Raw genomic sequence first — 19,037 nt, 5'->3', positions numbered from 1 at the left:
GCAAGTCAGTTAAGAACAAATTCTTATTTTCAATGACAGCCTAGGAACAGTGGGTTAAGGTTAACTGCCTTGTTCAGGAGCAGAACAACAGATTTTTATCTTGTCAGCTCGGGGATTTGATCTTGCAACCTTATGGTTACTAGTCTGACGCTCTAACCACTAGGTTACCTGCCGCCCCATGCAGTGGCTCCTTCAGAAAGGAGGACTGATTGAACAGCTGTGAAACAAGCATCAGAAAGTTTAAAAGTGGTCTGAAAATAGGGGAACAGGAAAATACAACTCTATTAGCTGTCTCTGTCTTTGGAATTCATCAGTGCTTGTCAAGACAGCTGCCCTGAGTAGGCAATGAATTCGTTTCAAGTGTCTGTGTGCCAAAGTAAGCAACAGAAACATTACTACTCTCTAATCAAGGACTAAGCTGGCATATTCGCTCTGCTGCCACTGCCTTAGGTTTTTTCATTGCCTGTAAGAGAGAGATCGAAAGAGAGAGAGAAATAGAGAGAGAAATAGAGAGAGGGAGAGAGGCTGATGGACTTCTGTTCTGCCTCCCTTCTATGCTTGTCCTGGTAAAAAGTGTATTAACACTGATATCAACACACTGACCTAAAGCTAACAGAAATACTTTTTTCAACTCGACTTCAGACCTTTGATATTGAGGAAAGAGTATCTTGACTGCCATGCTAGTAGTGGCTGTATCCAAATGTGGTGCGTCCTATATGCATGTAATACAGATGTGGTCATTGTGGGTCGCAATGTGAATACGTTGGCCTTTTACAGAGTGGGTTAAGGAATGTGCCAATGAAGATAAGACCAGCAGTAGGTGAACAGAGCAGTTGGTACCATCTCCAAGAATCCAAATAAGCTAATTAAGTGTGACCAAAAGCTTTAATTCTGCAGGCAGAGGGATTAGACTGTTTGATGAGCAGATTTAAGGGTTCAACCAAGGGGAACAATGAGAAACCCTTCTGGCCAAGCGTAATATTTCTCAGAACATTTTCTTTAAACCCATGTCTCTGTGACGTGTATTTTCTCTGCACTTCAGACCCAACAGCTTCCATCCCTGAGATTAAAGGGCTTTTATCATGTATCCTCTCCTCTCCCATGATTTCTTAACTTTTTTGCAGTTGCTTTTTTTCCCCTCTTCCCTCCTTACTTTGCTCAGAGTGGACTTTAATGGGTTTTAAGAAATGTTACATCTCTGTATGGTTATAGACAAGTGTTAGTATGACTCCACCGAACTTCTCCTCCTTTAAACAATAAATCCCTGAAAGGAAGGCTTCATGCAGGTTTGAGAGATAAGAATGATTCCAACTCGGATCGAAACGTTGTCTGTTTTGTGCATCTGATTAAATCCCCATGGGAGCATAGCAGAGTTGCGGATATTCCTTTTTTCCTTTGATTATAATTAATGGACATTTTTGTAGGGGTTGACACATTTTTCATAAGGAAAAATCTACTCTGAAATTTTAAAGTGGAAATTACAAACTTCGGAATCCTTTTTAAACCTCAAATACACTACACATTTAACATTTCCTGCGTTGCAGGAGAGTTCTCCTGCAACAGGGTGATCAAATTAAGATCCTACATCTGTAACATGATCATTGGGATCATACCAGAGTTGTGGACATTTCTTTTTTCTTTGATACATTCTTCTGGCCTGCACCTGATAAATTGGATGTGCATATTTGTCTATTTTTTCCATTAATGTTAATCCACATAATAATTCACATGTCCTGTTGCTGCAGGATTATTTTCCTGCTTTAGCAAACTGGCTCAAATTAAGATCCTACATCTGCAGATAGTTTTAGCTAAATGTCACTATATCTAGGCCTGTAACGACAGTACACATACACTGATCATAAATTAATCCATTGATGTGGGTGTGTGCTTTTCCTTCCTTTTTCTCGCTCAGCCAACTTTCACTACTAGTTTCCTTTACAGTACACATGATCTGTATTGATTCGCAAACATGAATCCAATGATATGACCGTGTTCTTCCCTCTCCCTATCTGCTCTCTAGACATTCCACACCCCCAGCCTGGGAGACGAGGAGTTTGAGATCCCTCCCATCACCCCTCCTCCAGAGACAGAGTCTGGCCTGGGCCTATCGGATGTGGACTCCCCTTTCCCGGGGCACCCGCTCCAGCACAGGGGACCCTTCACCCCCCAGTTCCCCCCTCAGAGCCTGGAGCTGCCCTCCATCACCATCTCACGCAACCTCATGGACCAGGAGGGGCTCTCCAGTATCAACGGCCTGCCATTGGTGAGTACTAGACCAACACTTAGGTTAGAGGGATTTAATAGATACTATGGTCACATGCATAGGCATCAAGTACAGTGTGCTATTAGGACATGCACCTCTTCAATAATTATAGGGTTAGGGTGGGTATAAGGTGTCAATTTGACATATTTGTTCATGCACAGAGAAAATAGAGTACCAAGCACCAACACTTGGGTACAGGATCAAGGTGCTGTCATATAAACAGGTCAGGAGAGCCCATGTGACCATTACAGTATGATCTGAGTACCAGGAGAATACCCTTACCCTTTATTAGGCCATAGAGTAACCTTCACTGCACTCAGTGCACACCTCCAGTTGTTACTGCATCTGGCACAGCATCTGGCCCGTTTATAAAGCTGGAGGATGGAATAGTATCACAATGCTAGCTAATGGTCGCAGTATGTAAATACTGAATTATGTTTGGGTTTATAAAGGAAAACAAAGCCTGCCAAAAGAACCCTCTGTAATAGGAAAAGATATTAATGGATCATGGGCATGATGGCACAATTATTTTATTTTTTCCCCCACAGGGAGTGGTGAAAGTGTGTCCCCAAAAAGTGCCACTGTTTCATGGGTCCGTATACAGTATTATGGATGTTGGTTCCAGAAACTCTGTTCTGTAGATGCTGATGCATCATTCTGTTCTGTCCTGTCCCCTCCACTGTCACATGATGTGTTTCCATGCCTTTATCTACATGTTGTTATGTTCAGAGCCCGAATGCACTCAGTCAACTGACAGACAGAGCTTTGTTTGAGTTCAGAATCCCAGGTTTTGTATTTGGTTAAATAACACGATGCTACTAGAATTAACCTTTCAGTGTGAGTACTTAGAAAGGGAGTCAATGAATGGATCTCCAGCTTAGCCTTCCTGTCCATTGATGTGGATGAGAGAATGTGGAATGGTTCCGGAACCCGGTAATCACTTTCTTTATGTTGATAGAGTTCTATGTTATAGATTCAAAACATTTTGATAGAAAAAGCATTCTTAAATGCCATTGAGGATGAAATGCATTGAGGAGGTAACATGGAAATGTCACTCGCTGACACTATTACAGTAATATGGGATGATTATAGGAAGAAAATATGGAGGCAAAAAGCATTATAAGCAGAGAGATGATGATATTGATGCTGTGTTTTTTGGGGGCTGAACTGCAAAAAAATCATTACATTGAACAAAAATATCATGAAAGTTTTAGCCATATTATCCATGTAAAAATGTATTTCAGACCCCCCACTTTTAAACCAGACACATATGGTGAATCGCATATGATATTACAGAATATGTATTTACGTTCCGATATGGGCAGGCACTATAACATTTCATTGCCTTTTTTCCTCCCTTCCATGCTGCTGGCATGTAAAATAATTGCAGCTTTTAAAATATCTGTGCTGCATAACCGAGCCCCGGAAGGCTTTTGCCTAAAGAATTTTCATTTCATGGTCAGTTAAGCTTTTTTACATCTGGAGAAGAAACGGAACCTTGACACAATTACGGTCCTGACTGTTCTCACGACTTGGTGGAGGATTAGATTTGATTCTCCAACATTATTCCTCTTTAACACCATTTGCATGGCTCATGTCTCTGATTGTAAGGAGAGACTATTAAAACTACAGGGAAAGAATGTGAGGTTTCTGCTCCTTTGCCTCGTGGCATTGTCACTGGGAGACTGTTGCACACTGCTCTGCTCCTTTATCACTCAGCAAACATTGTGCCACAGACAGAAAGGCAGAAAGGCTTACCGACCGTGAACTCCATTATGTTCTGGATATGGGATTGATCCCCAAAAGTCCTGAACACAGAGACAATGCAGGGAAATTACATTGATCTATGCCATTGTCTTTGGTTTGAGATTTGAAAGGGGTTGAGGGAAGTAACTATTTTAATTAACTATATAGTATTTATAAAAGTGTTATTACGTTTTAGGTTCATTTTGTCAGTGGAATGACATTGGGGGACAACATTATGTACACTACACTGCTATGTATCTCTTATTTGAAACGTCTGCAAGGACATATTAATAAACCATGCAAATAAACCATAGTAAATACGTTTCCCAACCAGCCACAGTTTTCATATTCCCCAAATAGTTTTCTCTGTTCTCTTAGCTCTGTGGCAGTGGGTAATTCGTAACTGTAATAGCCTCTCGCTACACCACCATGACAGAAAAAACACTATGGGTGTACAATGTACCTGTACCATTTTTAAATCCCCCTCCATGTAGTTGCTCTGCCAAGTGTTCCACTAATTCCTTTCCTCTAATGCTCCATGTATGTCTTGCAAATTGGCCACAGATGCTATGGTATTACAAAGAGAAATACATGTCTGTGGGCTGGCAGAAAGCAAGTCATTATTTATTTAATCTGCTCTCCTAACAAGCTTCTGACTGTCATTTGTGTCTTGCAGCATGTGTCCTCCTGATTTGTCATTTGGTCTCTGTCAATAGTGCCAAATACTATTGGAGGTGGAACTGCCAGTATCTATTTATTTAGGGCTCCCTTCATTCTCTCTCTCTCTCTCTCTCTCTCTCTCTCTCTCTCTCTCTCTCTCTCTCTCTCTCTCTCTCTCTCTCTCTCTCTCTCTCTCTCTCTCTCTCTCTCTCTCTCTCTCTCTCTCTCTCTCTCTCTCTCTCTCTCTCTCTCTCTCTCTCTCTCTCTCTCTCCGATGCACTGCACAGGCCCCTGGGTGCTATTTCTGAAAATATCTCTGTCTTCTCTACAGTATCCTTGCACAGAATTAGACTTTTCCCATGTTTCCTCCCTTGTAAAAAAAGTATGAGTGAATATGGCTGTCTATAAAAAGGTCCCTTCCATGTGTCACATCTTCTTAATTGGGTTAGAAATAGCCCAAATATCCCGCTTGAATAGAAATTAATATGGAGTAAAATGTATCTTTCTAGGTTTGTTTCCCAAAATTTATGCAGAGATGCATGTTTATTGTATTTACATGAATACATACTGACTATTTGCCAAAGTCTAGTCAGTAGGAATCTAATCTGCATCATTTGCGCTACATTCACCCTAATGACTTATTACACACAAACATTTAGCCAGCTAGACTAGTACATTCATCCACAGTTGTTTTGCTCTATAGCCAACACCCAGCAATGCCATGCACTTGGGTCTGACCTGGGGATTTGTAGCTGACTGTATGTACAGTACGTTAATTACACCCTGATAGTGTACAGATAGTCTATGAATGTAATCCCCTAGATTCTGACCCGTCACAAACCACTGTGTCTTGAATAAAATGGAAAATATGACCAGTGTTGCAGAAACTTTTTTTTTTTTTACACTCTCTTATCTTCCTTCCAAGCTGAGTAGCACTGACATCAGTTGTACATCAATTTCAGAGAGTGGATTTTTTTGTCATTTTTTTCTTCGTCCTGTTTCTTTTCTCTTTTTACTTTCAGCCAGACAGATGTTGTGACATATTGGGTCAGTCAGAAATGAAAGATATTCATGCAGGCATGCAATACTTGTAATGAAGTCTCAACCTGACCTTCTGTATGATTGATTCTGTAATTTAGTTTTCTTAGGCAGCCAGCACTTGAAATGAAATGATATCATGTTGAACAAGTTTTAAATACCCACAGTGCACCGGGAGAGATGGGGAAGGAAGGGTTTTGGGGGAGGGCATTAATTATGGGGGAGCGGGGGAAGGGGAAGGGGATGTGTAGCCCTTCAAGGTCAGGTAAAATGGGGGTGTGGAAGGGAAGAATTTGTTTTTGGGCTGGGGGGTTGGATGGAGAGGGGTTAGTCAGTGGATGGACTGTGACTGTGTATATGCACAGCAGTATAATGTGAGGTTTGTTAAAGCCAGAGACAGGGGAGAGAGGAGTTGAAAAACAATTTATCTTCATGCTATTATAGCCTTTACCAGCATTCTAAATTCCATTTTTCTCATTTGGCTTAAGCACCAAGGTTCTGCGGCCAGGTAGCCAAAAAGGGAGGAGTAAGAAAATAAGATGTACCCGTTTAAAAGCACATGCAGTAAAGGACTATGTGCAGAGGACTGATAAACTATCTTTAATAGGACTGACCTTTCATGCTGGCGAAAGTTACTGGGGGACTCATCCTCATAATTACCATATAGATGATTTTACCCCTCTTCTGCAATGGAACATTTCCAAGAGCCTCTGTCAATGATTGAATGGAAATTTAACTTGTTAACATTCTTTTCAGCCTGTTATGGCTCACACAGTGCCACTGGTAATAAATTCCCCACCTCCCCAAATTCTGATTCCAATATCTTCAAGAACAGACCCAAGGCTCTTTTCATTGACATCACTGCTATTGAGATTTTATCTCTGGTACTTCTGAATGAGTGATATTGTATTTTCAGTCCAGCTGCTGTGTTTATTAGCCAGTGTGTTGTGGAAGGGTCTCGGCTATTGTTGGTTTTTTTATTGCATCTTATACATAGTTGTTGGGATGCTTTGGTGCAGGGGAGAGGATAGGATGTGTAGTCAAAGCCAACAACCTTCTATCAAACAAGCCAATATGCTTGTGACAGCTTGACAGGTACACATGACTTGCTGTGTATCATTTTGCTGCTGGCTCCTTGAGTTTGAGGTTTTTTAAAAGGCATAGATGTTGAGAGTCTCCATCTCAATATTTCCATCACAAAGCCTTTTTGATTGGAGAGTAGATTGCATAGACTCTAGGTTTACTTGTGTTTGATACACATGGCCATGTATACAAACACACAAGCTGGATGGAGCCTGATAGAGAAGAGAAGAGAAGGGGTTGGCTTGTTTTTTTTAATTTTACCTTTATTTAACTAGGCAAGTCAGTTAAGAACACATTCTTATTTACAATGACAGCCTAAGAACAGTGGGTTAACTGCCTTGTTCAGGGGGAGAATGACAGATTTTTACCTTGTCAGCTAGGGGATTCGATCTAGCAACCTTTCGGTTACAGGTCCAACGCTCTAACCACTAGGCTACCTGCTGCCCCACTTGTCACATCTGGCCACTGTGCATTCGAGATAAGGACTTATTTACAGATTTATGATGACTATCAAGCTATCTTCTTAGATGTCTGTTGTGACTGCAGATAATATCTGCATCCAAAGGCACCCTATTCCCAACATTGTGCACTATGGGCCCTGGTTAAAAGTAGTGCACTATATAAAGAATAGGGTGCCATTTGGGACGCATCCAATATTCTAATTAAAATGCAAATGAGAGGACAGAAGGACATAAATTAACAGACTTGTTGCAGATTCACACATTACATTCACAACCACTGTAGCTGGAAATGATGTATTTCCTTTTTCAGGGACTAGTATTATCCAGGGGTGTTTTGATAGCATGGTTAACATAGATGTGTTAACATTAGGCCTAAGCTAGGGTATGTTCGCCTACTCTATAATCACTAACTCCTCTTCGGAGGACAAAAGTAACTTTGTTTGTACAGCTTTTTTGTTACATACAGCATATATGTTACACACATTTTACATACATGCTACTTCTTTTTACACTGTAGTTGCATAGCAAATATATATTTATTTTTTTCATATAGATTACATTAATCACTCACTCTTTTAGGTAAATAGTTGTGAGCTGTAAAGAGCCGTAGATGTATTTATAGTCACCAGTCAAGTTTATAATATTATACCACTATAGTCTGTATAGCAATCTGGGTTATGTGATATTATTGTAACACTAGTGTAAGCTATTTCACCACAAACCCATTTACAAAAAGGCCAGCAATCACTAAAGCCAGCAAACACAAGATACATTTTGAAAGGCAAACGATCTTTGAATAGGGCAGGGCCATAGTTGTTATGAAGAAATCTCAACATTTGACACAAATGGCATGATGTGTCATTGCTCTAAGTGATATTGCATCATTGTAATATTGTGTTGAAATGTTGTTACACAGATGGTCATGGCTAAAGAGCTCAGTGTGTTTCATCTGTGATGCTCTCAATGAGCAGAGAGTCATTCTGAGAGCACTCACTTACTGTAGCTCACTACTGGAGGTGACAATGAGACTTACACATCAAGTGGAACATTTTAAAACTGAAGATATGTAAATCAACATTACATTGCTATCCCATTGCTCGAGTTTATTTCTCCATTTATTCAAAGAGTGAATTGAATGGTTGGCATGTTTTATTTCACTATTTATTCAAAGAGCGAATTGAATGGTTTGCATGTTTGCATCATTAAATTGTATTCTATTCCGTCTCTGGTGGAGTATTTCTATGTAAATATTGAATACATTTCTGCCTTGTAGACTGTTTTATGATAGGTAGTAGACATGGCACATGAGAAAGATGGGAGACAAATGGATTGTAAATTCAATGTTTCTGTTCTTAGAAGGTGTTTGAATATTGTTTTGAAGACAGGGTTCGTAAGGTTCTCTCAATAAAACAAGGTGTGTGGATATATGATGTGTTGATGTTGGGAGAGATGGAGTTCGTGCTGCTGCTGAATACCAGATGGATGTTACCCAGGGAGAACACACAAACACACACCACACACATAAACACACAAACACCTCCCAAACAAATCACATTTTTGTTGTGTTTGGTTATTTTTCTCTATTCCCTGTTAGCTCCGCTGCATCCCTAATCATTCTCCCTTCTGAGAGAATGGCAAGCCATGTAATTCCATCCTCAGTGCAATCAATGCAAACATCTACCTCTCCCTTTACACAAAGAGCTTTTGAAAACCATAATGTTTTATCTAGAAGATATATTAGAAAATATGAAGATGGTAATGATGGTATCATATACCCAGCATTGTATAAAGAGGAAGAAAAATGCCCATGACACACCAATCATATCCCTTCAGACAGTTGAATTATAGAGTTGATTAGATATAAATATTTTTTCACTCTTTGGCAGTTAAAGTATGATCTATGAAACCTGCCAGCAGATAGCATTTAATCTCTAAACATACTGGAGGAGGTATCATTTGGGCCCCCATCTGCCAGCCAGGGAAAATGTATTATCTTCAAAATGTCAGACTTCACAGAAATGTATAGCATTTTTATTTGTTGCATGGGCATTAAATCCAAAATGTTTTCGAGGTAGTCATTGTGCATACAAATCGTGACTTGCACAATCTTTCTTTTTTTGTCCTGGCATTTGAGGTTATGTAGCCTAACTATCTCAAGGTTACTAACTCAGTCCATTATACACCAGGGTCTGGGCAGTCAAAGCTTTGCCACAGATGTCCATACAATAGAGTGTTGTGAACCATATCAATTGAGCTGTGAAGCCACCTATTAATGGTAGATCAAACTGGCGACTCAGGTTTCAAGATAATTCATCATAGTTGATAATGGGAGAAGCTAAAGACCCAGGGCCATGTGTTATGTTATGTGATGCATTGTGGCCATGTGACAGTCTGGAAGAATGTGATGACTAGATTTTTGTACTGTTATGCTCTGGTCCAATATATGTTTGTGCTGTATAGCCAACTCCTATTTGGTTGTCATGCCAAACAAATAGCTATATATCACAAACATGTCTGGGACCAGGCTGCAGATACAGTACAGTTTCTTACAAGATGCTGTCATATTTACTGACTTTTCCCTCTCTTTCTCCTCTGATTCAGAACATGCAGGGCCACCTCCGCCAGTACCCCCCTAACCCCGCCATGGTCATGAGATCCATCATCAGCATGAACAACCCCAATGGTATGATGTCCCGGAACCAGCTGACCACCATCAACCAGTCCCAGCTCAGTGCCCAGCTGGGCCTGAACATGACAGGACCCAAAATCCCCCATACTTCGCCCTCACCACCAGCCAGCAAGTCGGCCACGCCCTCACCCTCCAGCTCTATCAATGAGGACGACCAAGACCAGGACAATAGGGTGAGTGAGGAAAATTCTATGAAAGGGCCTTAAATAAAAACACATTTTAAAGAAGGCTGCACTAAGACTGTGCTCACTTTAGTGTGAAATAGACCTGATTGAATAGCACAGTGACTGCTTGATATTCATATACATTTGTTGAGGGTGGTTGTGTTAGTAAAGTGTCACATGCACATTCCTCTGGCACTACAAGTCACCATTGAATTACATTCATCTGTCTAAACCAGATCATTCTTCTTGTAACAGGTAATGGCAGGAGAGAAGCGCCCAGCACCAGATGCTGGGAAGAAGCCCAAGACCCCCAAGAAGAAGAAGAAGAAGGACCCCAATGAGCCCCAGAAGCCAGTTTCAGCCTACGCCCTGTTCTTCAGAGACACACAGGCCGCCATTAAGGGTCAAAACCCCAACGCCACCTTCGGAGAGGTTTCCAAGATAGTGGCCTCCATGTGGGATGGCTTGGGAGAGGAACAGAAGCAGGTAATCCATCATTATCTGTCAGAGCAATCCTACACTAGGACGTTTACACCACTGGGTCTGCATTCACAAAGACTGTGTTTGCACAGGCAGCCAATTCTGATCTTTTTTTCGGATCAATTCTGATCTTCAGCTGTGAAAAAGATCTGATGTGAAAAGATCTGTGATTGATCAAAAGACCAATTAGTGGAAGAAAAAATACATCTGAATTGGGATGCCTGTGTAAACACAGCCATAGCATCTCAGACTAGGAGTGCTGAAATAGAATCAGTTTAGCCTTTTAGATCATACTGAATACGATTATATATGAACAGGACAGGGGAGACTTACCAGATCCTGAATGAGCACTTCTACTCTGAGATGCTTTGTGAATACGGGCCCTTGACTTTTATATCTGATTGAGAAGCAAATGCATGATGATCAGTAATTAGCAGTAATTGCTCTAAAGGGATGCATAAAGTCAGATTGTATAATTTCTCCCACCCGCTCTTTTCCCAATCAATATGTCGAGAGCTACAGAAATAAATCAATTAATATAGACATCAAAAGTAGAAGGCTTTTTAGTCAGTTATATTGTGCTGCCTATGCCTGCAGTTATATGTTGTATCTCTTTACAGCGTGATCCTTTGTTTGTCACCTGTCATTCACACCTGTCCGTCTTGTCATAACAGGGCTATAAAAGCAAAACAGAGGCTGCTAAAAAGGAATATTTAAAAGCCCTCGCTGCCTACCGCGCCAGCCTGGTTTCAAAGGTGAGACACTGCTTTCACTTTTCACCCAACAGAAGTGTGAACTGCTGGGAAGAAGCTTAAGACCCCTATTTTTTATTTCTGACTTGTTATATTTTTGATTTGACTTGATTATTATTGCTATTGATGTTTGTACTGCATTGTTGAGGAGCGCTGCATTTCACTGTACCGTTTATAACAGCAGTATCCTGTGCATGTGACAAATAAACATTGATTTGATTTGAATTTCATTGTGACAAGTAGTAAACTTAGATATTCAAATGTTCCTGCACGAGCTGCATCCACATCCTGAATCTTTTCAAGATTGCAATCTTAGAAAGTATGACAATTTAAAGCTAGACGTTGTTACCTCAGGCTATTGTCAAAATAAACATATTTATTTAGTGAGTAAGTCTAGTGTCCATTCCTAGTCTTTATCTAACTTGCTGTTGTTTCACTTCCAGGCTGCCCAGGAATCGGCAGAAGCTCAGACCATCCGTTCAGTCCAGCAGACCTTGGCCTCCACCAGCCTGTCCCCAGGTCTGATGCTGCCTTCGCCACTCTCCCAGCACCCGTCCATGTCCTCCATGTCCTCCATGGCCCAGGCTCTCCAGAACGGCATGCCACGGGCCATCGCCCCCAAGCCGCTGCAGATGAGGCTGGGGGGCAACCAGATCGTGACCTCGGTGACGGTGCAGCACCAGAACATGCCCAACGGTGTGCCATCCCAGCTGCTGAACCAGATGGGTGGAGGTGGTGGAGGAGGGGCCATGGTGGCCGGAGCCCAGCCCACGGCCGTGTCCCAGATGAGCCCGCCCATGCAGGGTGGCGTGGGGGGGCACATGCAGCAGCTGCAGCAGCAGCAGACACAGCAGCAGCAGATGCAGCAACACCTGCAGCACCACCAGATGCAGCAGCAGCAGATGCACCACCAGCAGATCCAGCAGCAGATGCAGCATCAGCATTTCCAGCACCACCTCCAGCAGCAGCTGCAGCAACACAACATACAGCAACAGCAACAGCAGCAGCAGCAGCAGCAGAGGCATGACATGCAGCAACAGCAACTGCAACTCCACCAGATGCAGATGCAGCAGCTCCACCAGCAGCAGATGCAGCAGCATCTCCAACAACAGCAGCAACAGCACCAGTCCCAGTGTTCCCCACCACAACACTCACCCAGCACGCCTCAATCAGTGGGGGGCTCCGCCTCCATGGGCAGTCCCCAACCCGCCCCCCAGCAGCCACACCCCTCCCAGATCCAGGCCCACGCCCAGGTTCTGTCCCAGGTCTCCATCTACTGAGCCAAATTAATGGAAGATATCTATCTTATCTCAAAGAAGAGGAATAGAAATAAAAGCATCATTTCCACGTTGCTTTTCTAAGTTGCACTTAAGAAGTGTGTAAGAATTAGAATGTTTTACAAAGAACTTGTCCATTGTTATAGACGGATATGAATACCTATGTAGACATGTAAAGGGGCAGATACCTTAGCTGGATTTTGTCTATAAAATAGGCTGCCCTATGAGGAAAAGTCGGTAGGCAAATGCCCATTGATTGTTTATTGTTTGTTTGTTTGTCTTTCTCCGCTCAATAGTCAATTCAAAACTGACTTTGGGCACATTTGTGAAAGGACTGGTGTACCTGACTCACACAGGGGAAGGAATGCCCTGTTTTTATTTAACGATAAAGCTTTATTTATGAGGTCAAAGTTGTCAGTTCAGCCCAACTACTGGACACAATGAATGGATTTCAACAGGCATTTTTTGCAGCTCTAACCTCTCCCAGAGAAGAACACCTGAACTGAATGACTTACAGGTACAATACTGGAGACCAGTACCCACACATTACACTTGTTTCCACACTGGCCAGTATATTATGAGACTTTCTACCTTTTTCCCATTTTTCTCTTGCCCTACATTCCTGCAGATGTAACTGTTTAACAAATTGTCTAAAGAAAACTCTTCATTAAACCATCATGCATTTCAGGCCAATGTGATATCAGAGTGCATTCATCCTATGGCATGAAGGCAAGAGACAATATCTTAAGGAAAAAGGGAACTGAAAAATGTCTTTGGGATGGGGGATTGTGGGGGTTGCTGGATGGAGGAATGGACAGACAGAGACATAAACTGCCATACGATAATTTATGTCATCATATGTCATCAAACTGTAAATGTAACCTGCTGTAAGTGTTTTGTAGAGTTGGGGACCTCCTCTTTCCACTAAAATACCCATTTGTTCAAAACGTGTGTGTAAAACTGGCACTCCAAAAAATCCTCCTTTTATGTATTTGTTTTTACCTCAGATGTTTAACAATTAAATTATGTTTTTATTTGGTGTGATAAAGGGGATATTTTATGCTAATGAAAAATTCCACGATCAAGGTTGATGGTTTCATGATTGATTTATGTATTTTTACACTACGTACTCCTTGATACTGTAAAACTTATCAAAAGTAAACAGAAGAAGTAGCAGAGACACTTTGTTGCACTGTCAGAGCCAATTGAAAAGGAAAAGGGGGTATTTTCTTGCCAGATGAAGTGATATATCCATGATGAAAAGAGAAGCGTTGTACATTTTTCATATCACCTGTTGTAAAGTTTTAATATGTGAGGCTGTAATTAAAACATTGGTAAAAATGACCTGTATGATTACTATATCACGTAGTGCATTTCTGCTCTTTTATACTTTTTTATGAGTTATAATAGCAGCAATTCATTTGTTTGTATTTTGCTTACAGATAAAAATCCAACTGCTTTTTTAAAACTGTCCATAGAATAAATGCATTTTAGTATGAATATTCTACTTGTTTTTGAGCTCTTAATAGGACATTTAATTTAACGTTTAAGTTTAAATGAAAATACAACCAGAGACATTCCATCTATTATATGATACTAGCCATCATTTTGTATGACGTCTCCTTATTGTTAGCTATTGAAAAATTTGAAGAGAAAAACAATATTTATGTATAGAATTATTTCAAGATAATAAAAAAAGAGATTTCTATGCTTTATATGGAGTAAATAAGACGTATAATATAATAATAATAATAATAATAATAATAATAACGATGCAGGGATATAAAACCTACTTCTCATGTTGCCATTATTATAGTGTGTATATGTTTCTCTGTGATTTCAACATGGAGTACCAACCATTGTAACTGTGTCAAACAAACAGTGTTGAGACTGGGAAGAGTCAGCATGTCTCAATAACAGTCCTCATTCTCACTGACAAATGTTTCTTCACCAGGAACTAACCGTTTCGTACCACCACGTATTAACTACTTCATTTCTAAGATAGCCTATCATCAGGGGGCTCTGAGCTTACATCAACATGGTGAGTGAGTGGGGGAGGGAAGGCTGGCAAACAATAATTATCATATATCCACAATGAGCAGCAAAGCCATTAGACTACGTAGGGGGGAGGGACGTTTATCATAAACCAATTGTGAAATAAATCTGGACCTGGACAAAAATGGTGAAATAAAACTCATGCATATTTTATACCGCCGATTGATATAATTTTCAAAATGTGGCTTTGTATTCAATTAGTTAGTTTGAAAAGGCATTTGTAATTTGGGTTTTGAGGGCTGGCTGCTGTAGTGTGTAGTGATTGGCTCTTCATCTCTGTGTGGAGCAACGATGCCCATTTCTCCACCCGGCTTGATTAATTGCAGCATCTGTCCTGTCAGAAGGCAGTAGTGAAGAGGTCTGCAGAAAAACTGCAAATAAGCTCTGGCAACAGTCTAAAAGCGCTTATGATGAAATGAAAATTAAAAACAGCAAGTGCTGTTCATGACCTGAATCTCAAAAGGAGAGGGTGGGTGGAGGTCAGAGAGATCATGTTGTAGAGTGGGGTGTCCATGGCGACCAAACACATGCTTAAAAACACACAGTAATGAGGCGGTGGGAGATGGCTGAAATTATTCTGAACAGATTCACGGTGGAGCTCCCATTAATAATGCATGGAGCTCCTTGTTATTCCATAACCCCACAGCACTGCGGTCACTGTGTGGACAAATATCTCACAGCCAGGGATGGGAGTTTAGGGACTGTTCAATAAAAATATTACAGATTTATTTTCAAAACATTGTTAGTAGCCTACATCCTCAACATACATTTAAAATTATTACTGTTGAGTAAGTCTTCTTTGGGAGACTGACTGGATTAGATTGAAGATCTAGCTGAATATATTTCACTTGCTTTCAGTGGACTTCCATTGAGGTTTTCTGCAGGCATTTGCACTACATCATAACCAGTGTATTTATCTACATTTGCAGAAGTAGGCTAGTGCAATATTTATAATAAATAATCCCTCCTCACAATTTGGCAGTTTTGATATCAACATGACATAATAAGTAATATGTTAGGATATATCAGGAATGGGCAACTTTTGAAGGCCCTCGGATAAATTTCCACAACAAAAAAACCTCAGTCGGGGTCTCAACTTACAAGTTAGAATAGTAGAATACTGTCACGTTGGCATAAAGAGATTGGGGAGACAGACGCAGGAATGGGTAATAGGTTTTTTTATTGTACTAAAATTACGGAGTGCCCTGTAAAGGCACAGGGAACGAAGACCAAACAAACACTATAAAAAAACACAGGGTTGAAACCCAAACAAAAGAGAGAGGAGTACATCGAATAAATAACACACGCGCCCAATGATTAACACACGGGACGAGACCCGTAATTATCTGCGCAATCCATAATGGCACGAAAGCCAAAACACACAGCACTGGTACTCACACGCACCAACGGACATAGTAATAATAATCGACAGGACAATGGTAAACCAAGGACACACTTACACAATTACTAATCACTGGGAATAGGGACCAGGTGTGCGTACTGAAAGTTCCGGAGGGATCTGTGACAAATACACAAGGTGCAATTTAGAAATTTGTTTGTGCATCAGCAGTTTTTCTCTTGCTATGTCAGTCCCTGATAGTTACTCAATTAGCCCATGTCAGCAATTTTTTTTCCGATTGGTAAATTAGTCTAGCGACCAGCTATCTAAACTTACTAATCATGGTTAAATTACCAGCCGGGGGCCCCCATTGATTTTGTTAGTCGGTCTCACTCAGATATCATATCAAAAACTGCTAACATTTCTCTCCATCCTATGGAAAAATGTGTAGAATGTTTGGAAATTAGCTGTAAAACAGCACCTTTTCCTCTCCGACCCATTGAAAAAATGAGTAGAATTGCATGAAATTAGTTATACAATTGTAAATTCTCTCCACCCTATGGCAAAATGTGTAGAATTGCAGCAAACTTGCTTTAAAACTACAAAATGATCTCTATGCCCCCATGTCAAAATGTGCAAAAATGAACTCTAAAACTTTAAAAATGTCTCTGTTCTCTCAGGAGGAGGGGCTGCTAAAAGGTTTTGCTCGCAACTGCGGCCCTTCATGATGCGTTCAGATTTTTTGTGGCCCCTACCACATGAAAGTTGCCCATCCCTGGGCTATATGATTCATGCATAACCTGAGCCAGTTGCCTTCATCCTTATTCGGGTCTTATGTCTCATATGCTTGGCTTTGTGTTAGAGGAAGCCTGAGGAGCCAGATGTGGAACCTGTATGATCCCTATATTTTAATGATTTATTTGGGTCCTGTCTTTTCCTGTTCAATGCACAGATACAATGTCGCCATAACAATAGCCCTGCTGCTTCTGACTCCTAGTCCACCAAACACCCAGACAGATGTAGGCTTGGACCATACCCCACACCCAAGCTACAGCCAATATCTGTGTCTGGACTTGGACTCTAACTCCGGTATGCAGAGTTGCTGACCTGCCACTTTGCCCATCAAAACTATGTCTAATATAAAAAGCACGCAGCCTTTGGGTGTGTCCGAAATTGCACCCTATTCCCTTTATACAGATGTAGGATCTTAATTTGATCATGCTTTTGCAAGAGAACCTTCCTGCAATAGAGGAAATGTAAAACTTGTAGTGTATTTGAGGTTTAAAAAGACTTCTGAAGTTTATAAATTCACCTTGATTTCAGATTTGATTTTCCCTTACAAATAATGTATTAAACCCCCCAAAAATGTCAGTTAATTATAATCCACATAATAATTCACAACGCGACAGGATTATTTTCCAGCTATAGCAAACTGGCTCAAATTAAGATCCTACATCTGTAGTGCATTACTTTTGACCAGAGCCCTATGTGAACCCTGTTCAAAAATAGTACACTATATAGTCCCAGTCGGTATTAAATAGAACGTTGCGGCCCTGCCCGCCTGTGAGGAAAACAACCCGTGGTTACCCAATTGGCTAACAGCAAAAACTGACCTTTTTCAAATGCAATTTTCTTTTTGTCTGCTTGTTTTAGTCAATTACAAAACTACATTTAAGAAAAATACATGTCTAAAGATTACTTTTCAGCATTGCCTGCTCCCAAGCATTCTCACTCCTTAGAAAAACGTAATATTGTAGGGCTTCCCTCACGCCCCATTTCGTGACGCCGCTAATGTTAGCCACGCTAGCCAAGAACAACAACACAAACAAACGGACTATAAAGCTACAAGTAGTGAGTGGAGTTACAAACAGACTATACTGAATGAGATAAATGTCTTACCTGTGATTAAATGTTTTCCTTACTTGGACACCGAGTCCCCACAATTTCCCAGTCTTCCACATCGAAAACCTGAAACCACAGGGCTCTTCTCGGGGGATTTTTTACCTGGTTACATTGACCAGCACAGCAGCTTTTCAGCATTTCTTGTTATTTCTGTATAACAAAAAATCTACGCCGAAGTTGGCTCTTTTACAATGGGGGTCAATGGGAAAGAACGTTTGTTTTCCCCAATTTGTGAGCGAGGTCGAAGGGAATATCGACTCGGGGTATAAAGAATAGGCTGCCATTTCAAATTCTGCCTTTAACTCCTAACACCTGGTCCTGGAGAGATGACAGTTGACCACCCAAGTCCAATGGCAAAGCCTTGTTTAGGGAAACTGTTAAGCTCACATGTTTAAAGTCCACTGGTGATCTTTGTTTGGAGAACTATTGACCCCATGGTTCAATGATGAACTTTGTTTAGGGGGGCTCGCTGGCTCTTCAGGCTTTGGCAAAATGAATTCTTGACTCCCCTGACCAATGGTAACCTTTGTTTAGGGAACTTTTGATCCAGCAGACCATGGATGGACATAGTTGAGATGATAAGCAACCTCTCAGGATGAAAATACTAATTTAGTGTCTGTGGGAAGCTTGTGATAACCCCATACAACCCCTGTAAAACGTTCACTGATACGTATCCATAATGTTAGTGTGTGGCATTTGTATTTTATTGTCGCTATAATGAATTTAGACCTACTAAAAAGAGTATAATGCCTTGGGTTAGGGTCCTTTGCTCTGTTTTTTGTAAAACAAAAGAAACCACAGCATTAGTTTGCCGTGTTGATAGTATAACCAACACATTGAAACCTAGCACACACACATACACACACAGGACACACACTTGCACACACACATTCTCAATCCTTGGTGACAGTGATTCAGTCTTTAGGCTTATCCCCTCTTTTGTTGAATTCAGTGAATGTAAGGCTGAACTGGCCACTCTACTGACCTTAGTTGGTCTGAGATTCATGCTATGTCACACTATATCACAGGCCTGCTATTTGCGTTAGTTTACCACACAAATATAAAATACCATATTTAGAGGGGTACCCAGCTCCAGACGTGTTTTATAGGTTTGTAATCAGACATTTA

The 19,037-nt window shown here is 40.9% G+C and overlaps 1 protein-coding gene across 1 annotated transcript in view; it reads left to right on the top strand.

The window, feature by feature from the left end:
- LOC106562393 (TOX high mobility group box family member 3) overlaps nucleotides 1–13,957 on the top strand; it is a 61,082-nt gene extending 47,125 nt beyond the window's left edge. Inside the window, exons 3-7 of the mRNA XM_014127256.3 lie at nucleotides 2,021–2,263; nucleotides 9,853–10,113; nucleotides 10,360–10,590; nucleotides 11,259–11,339; nucleotides 11,780–13,957. Of these exons, the coding sequence (XP_013982731.2) occupies nucleotides 2,021–2,263; nucleotides 9,853–10,113; nucleotides 10,360–10,590; nucleotides 11,259–11,339; nucleotides 11,780–12,616 (1,653 nt within the window). The 3' untranslated portion in view covers nucleotides 12,617–13,957. The remainder of the gene's footprint in view (nucleotides 1–2,020; nucleotides 2,264–9,852; nucleotides 10,114–10,359; nucleotides 10,591–11,258; nucleotides 11,340–11,779) is intronic.
- Nucleotides 13,958–19,037: the final 5,080 nt, after the last annotated feature.

Source organism: Salmo salar, chromosome 11, assembly GCF_965601325.2.
Source record: "Salmo salar chromosome 11, fSalSal1, whole genome shotgun sequence".
In the NCBI taxonomy this organism is placed as follows: Eukaryota; Metazoa; Chordata; class Actinopteri; order Salmoniformes; family Salmonidae; genus Salmo; species Salmo salar.
The sequence above is the reverse complement of the archived record's forward strand: the minus strand, read 5'-3'. Positions and strand labels throughout refer to the sequence as shown.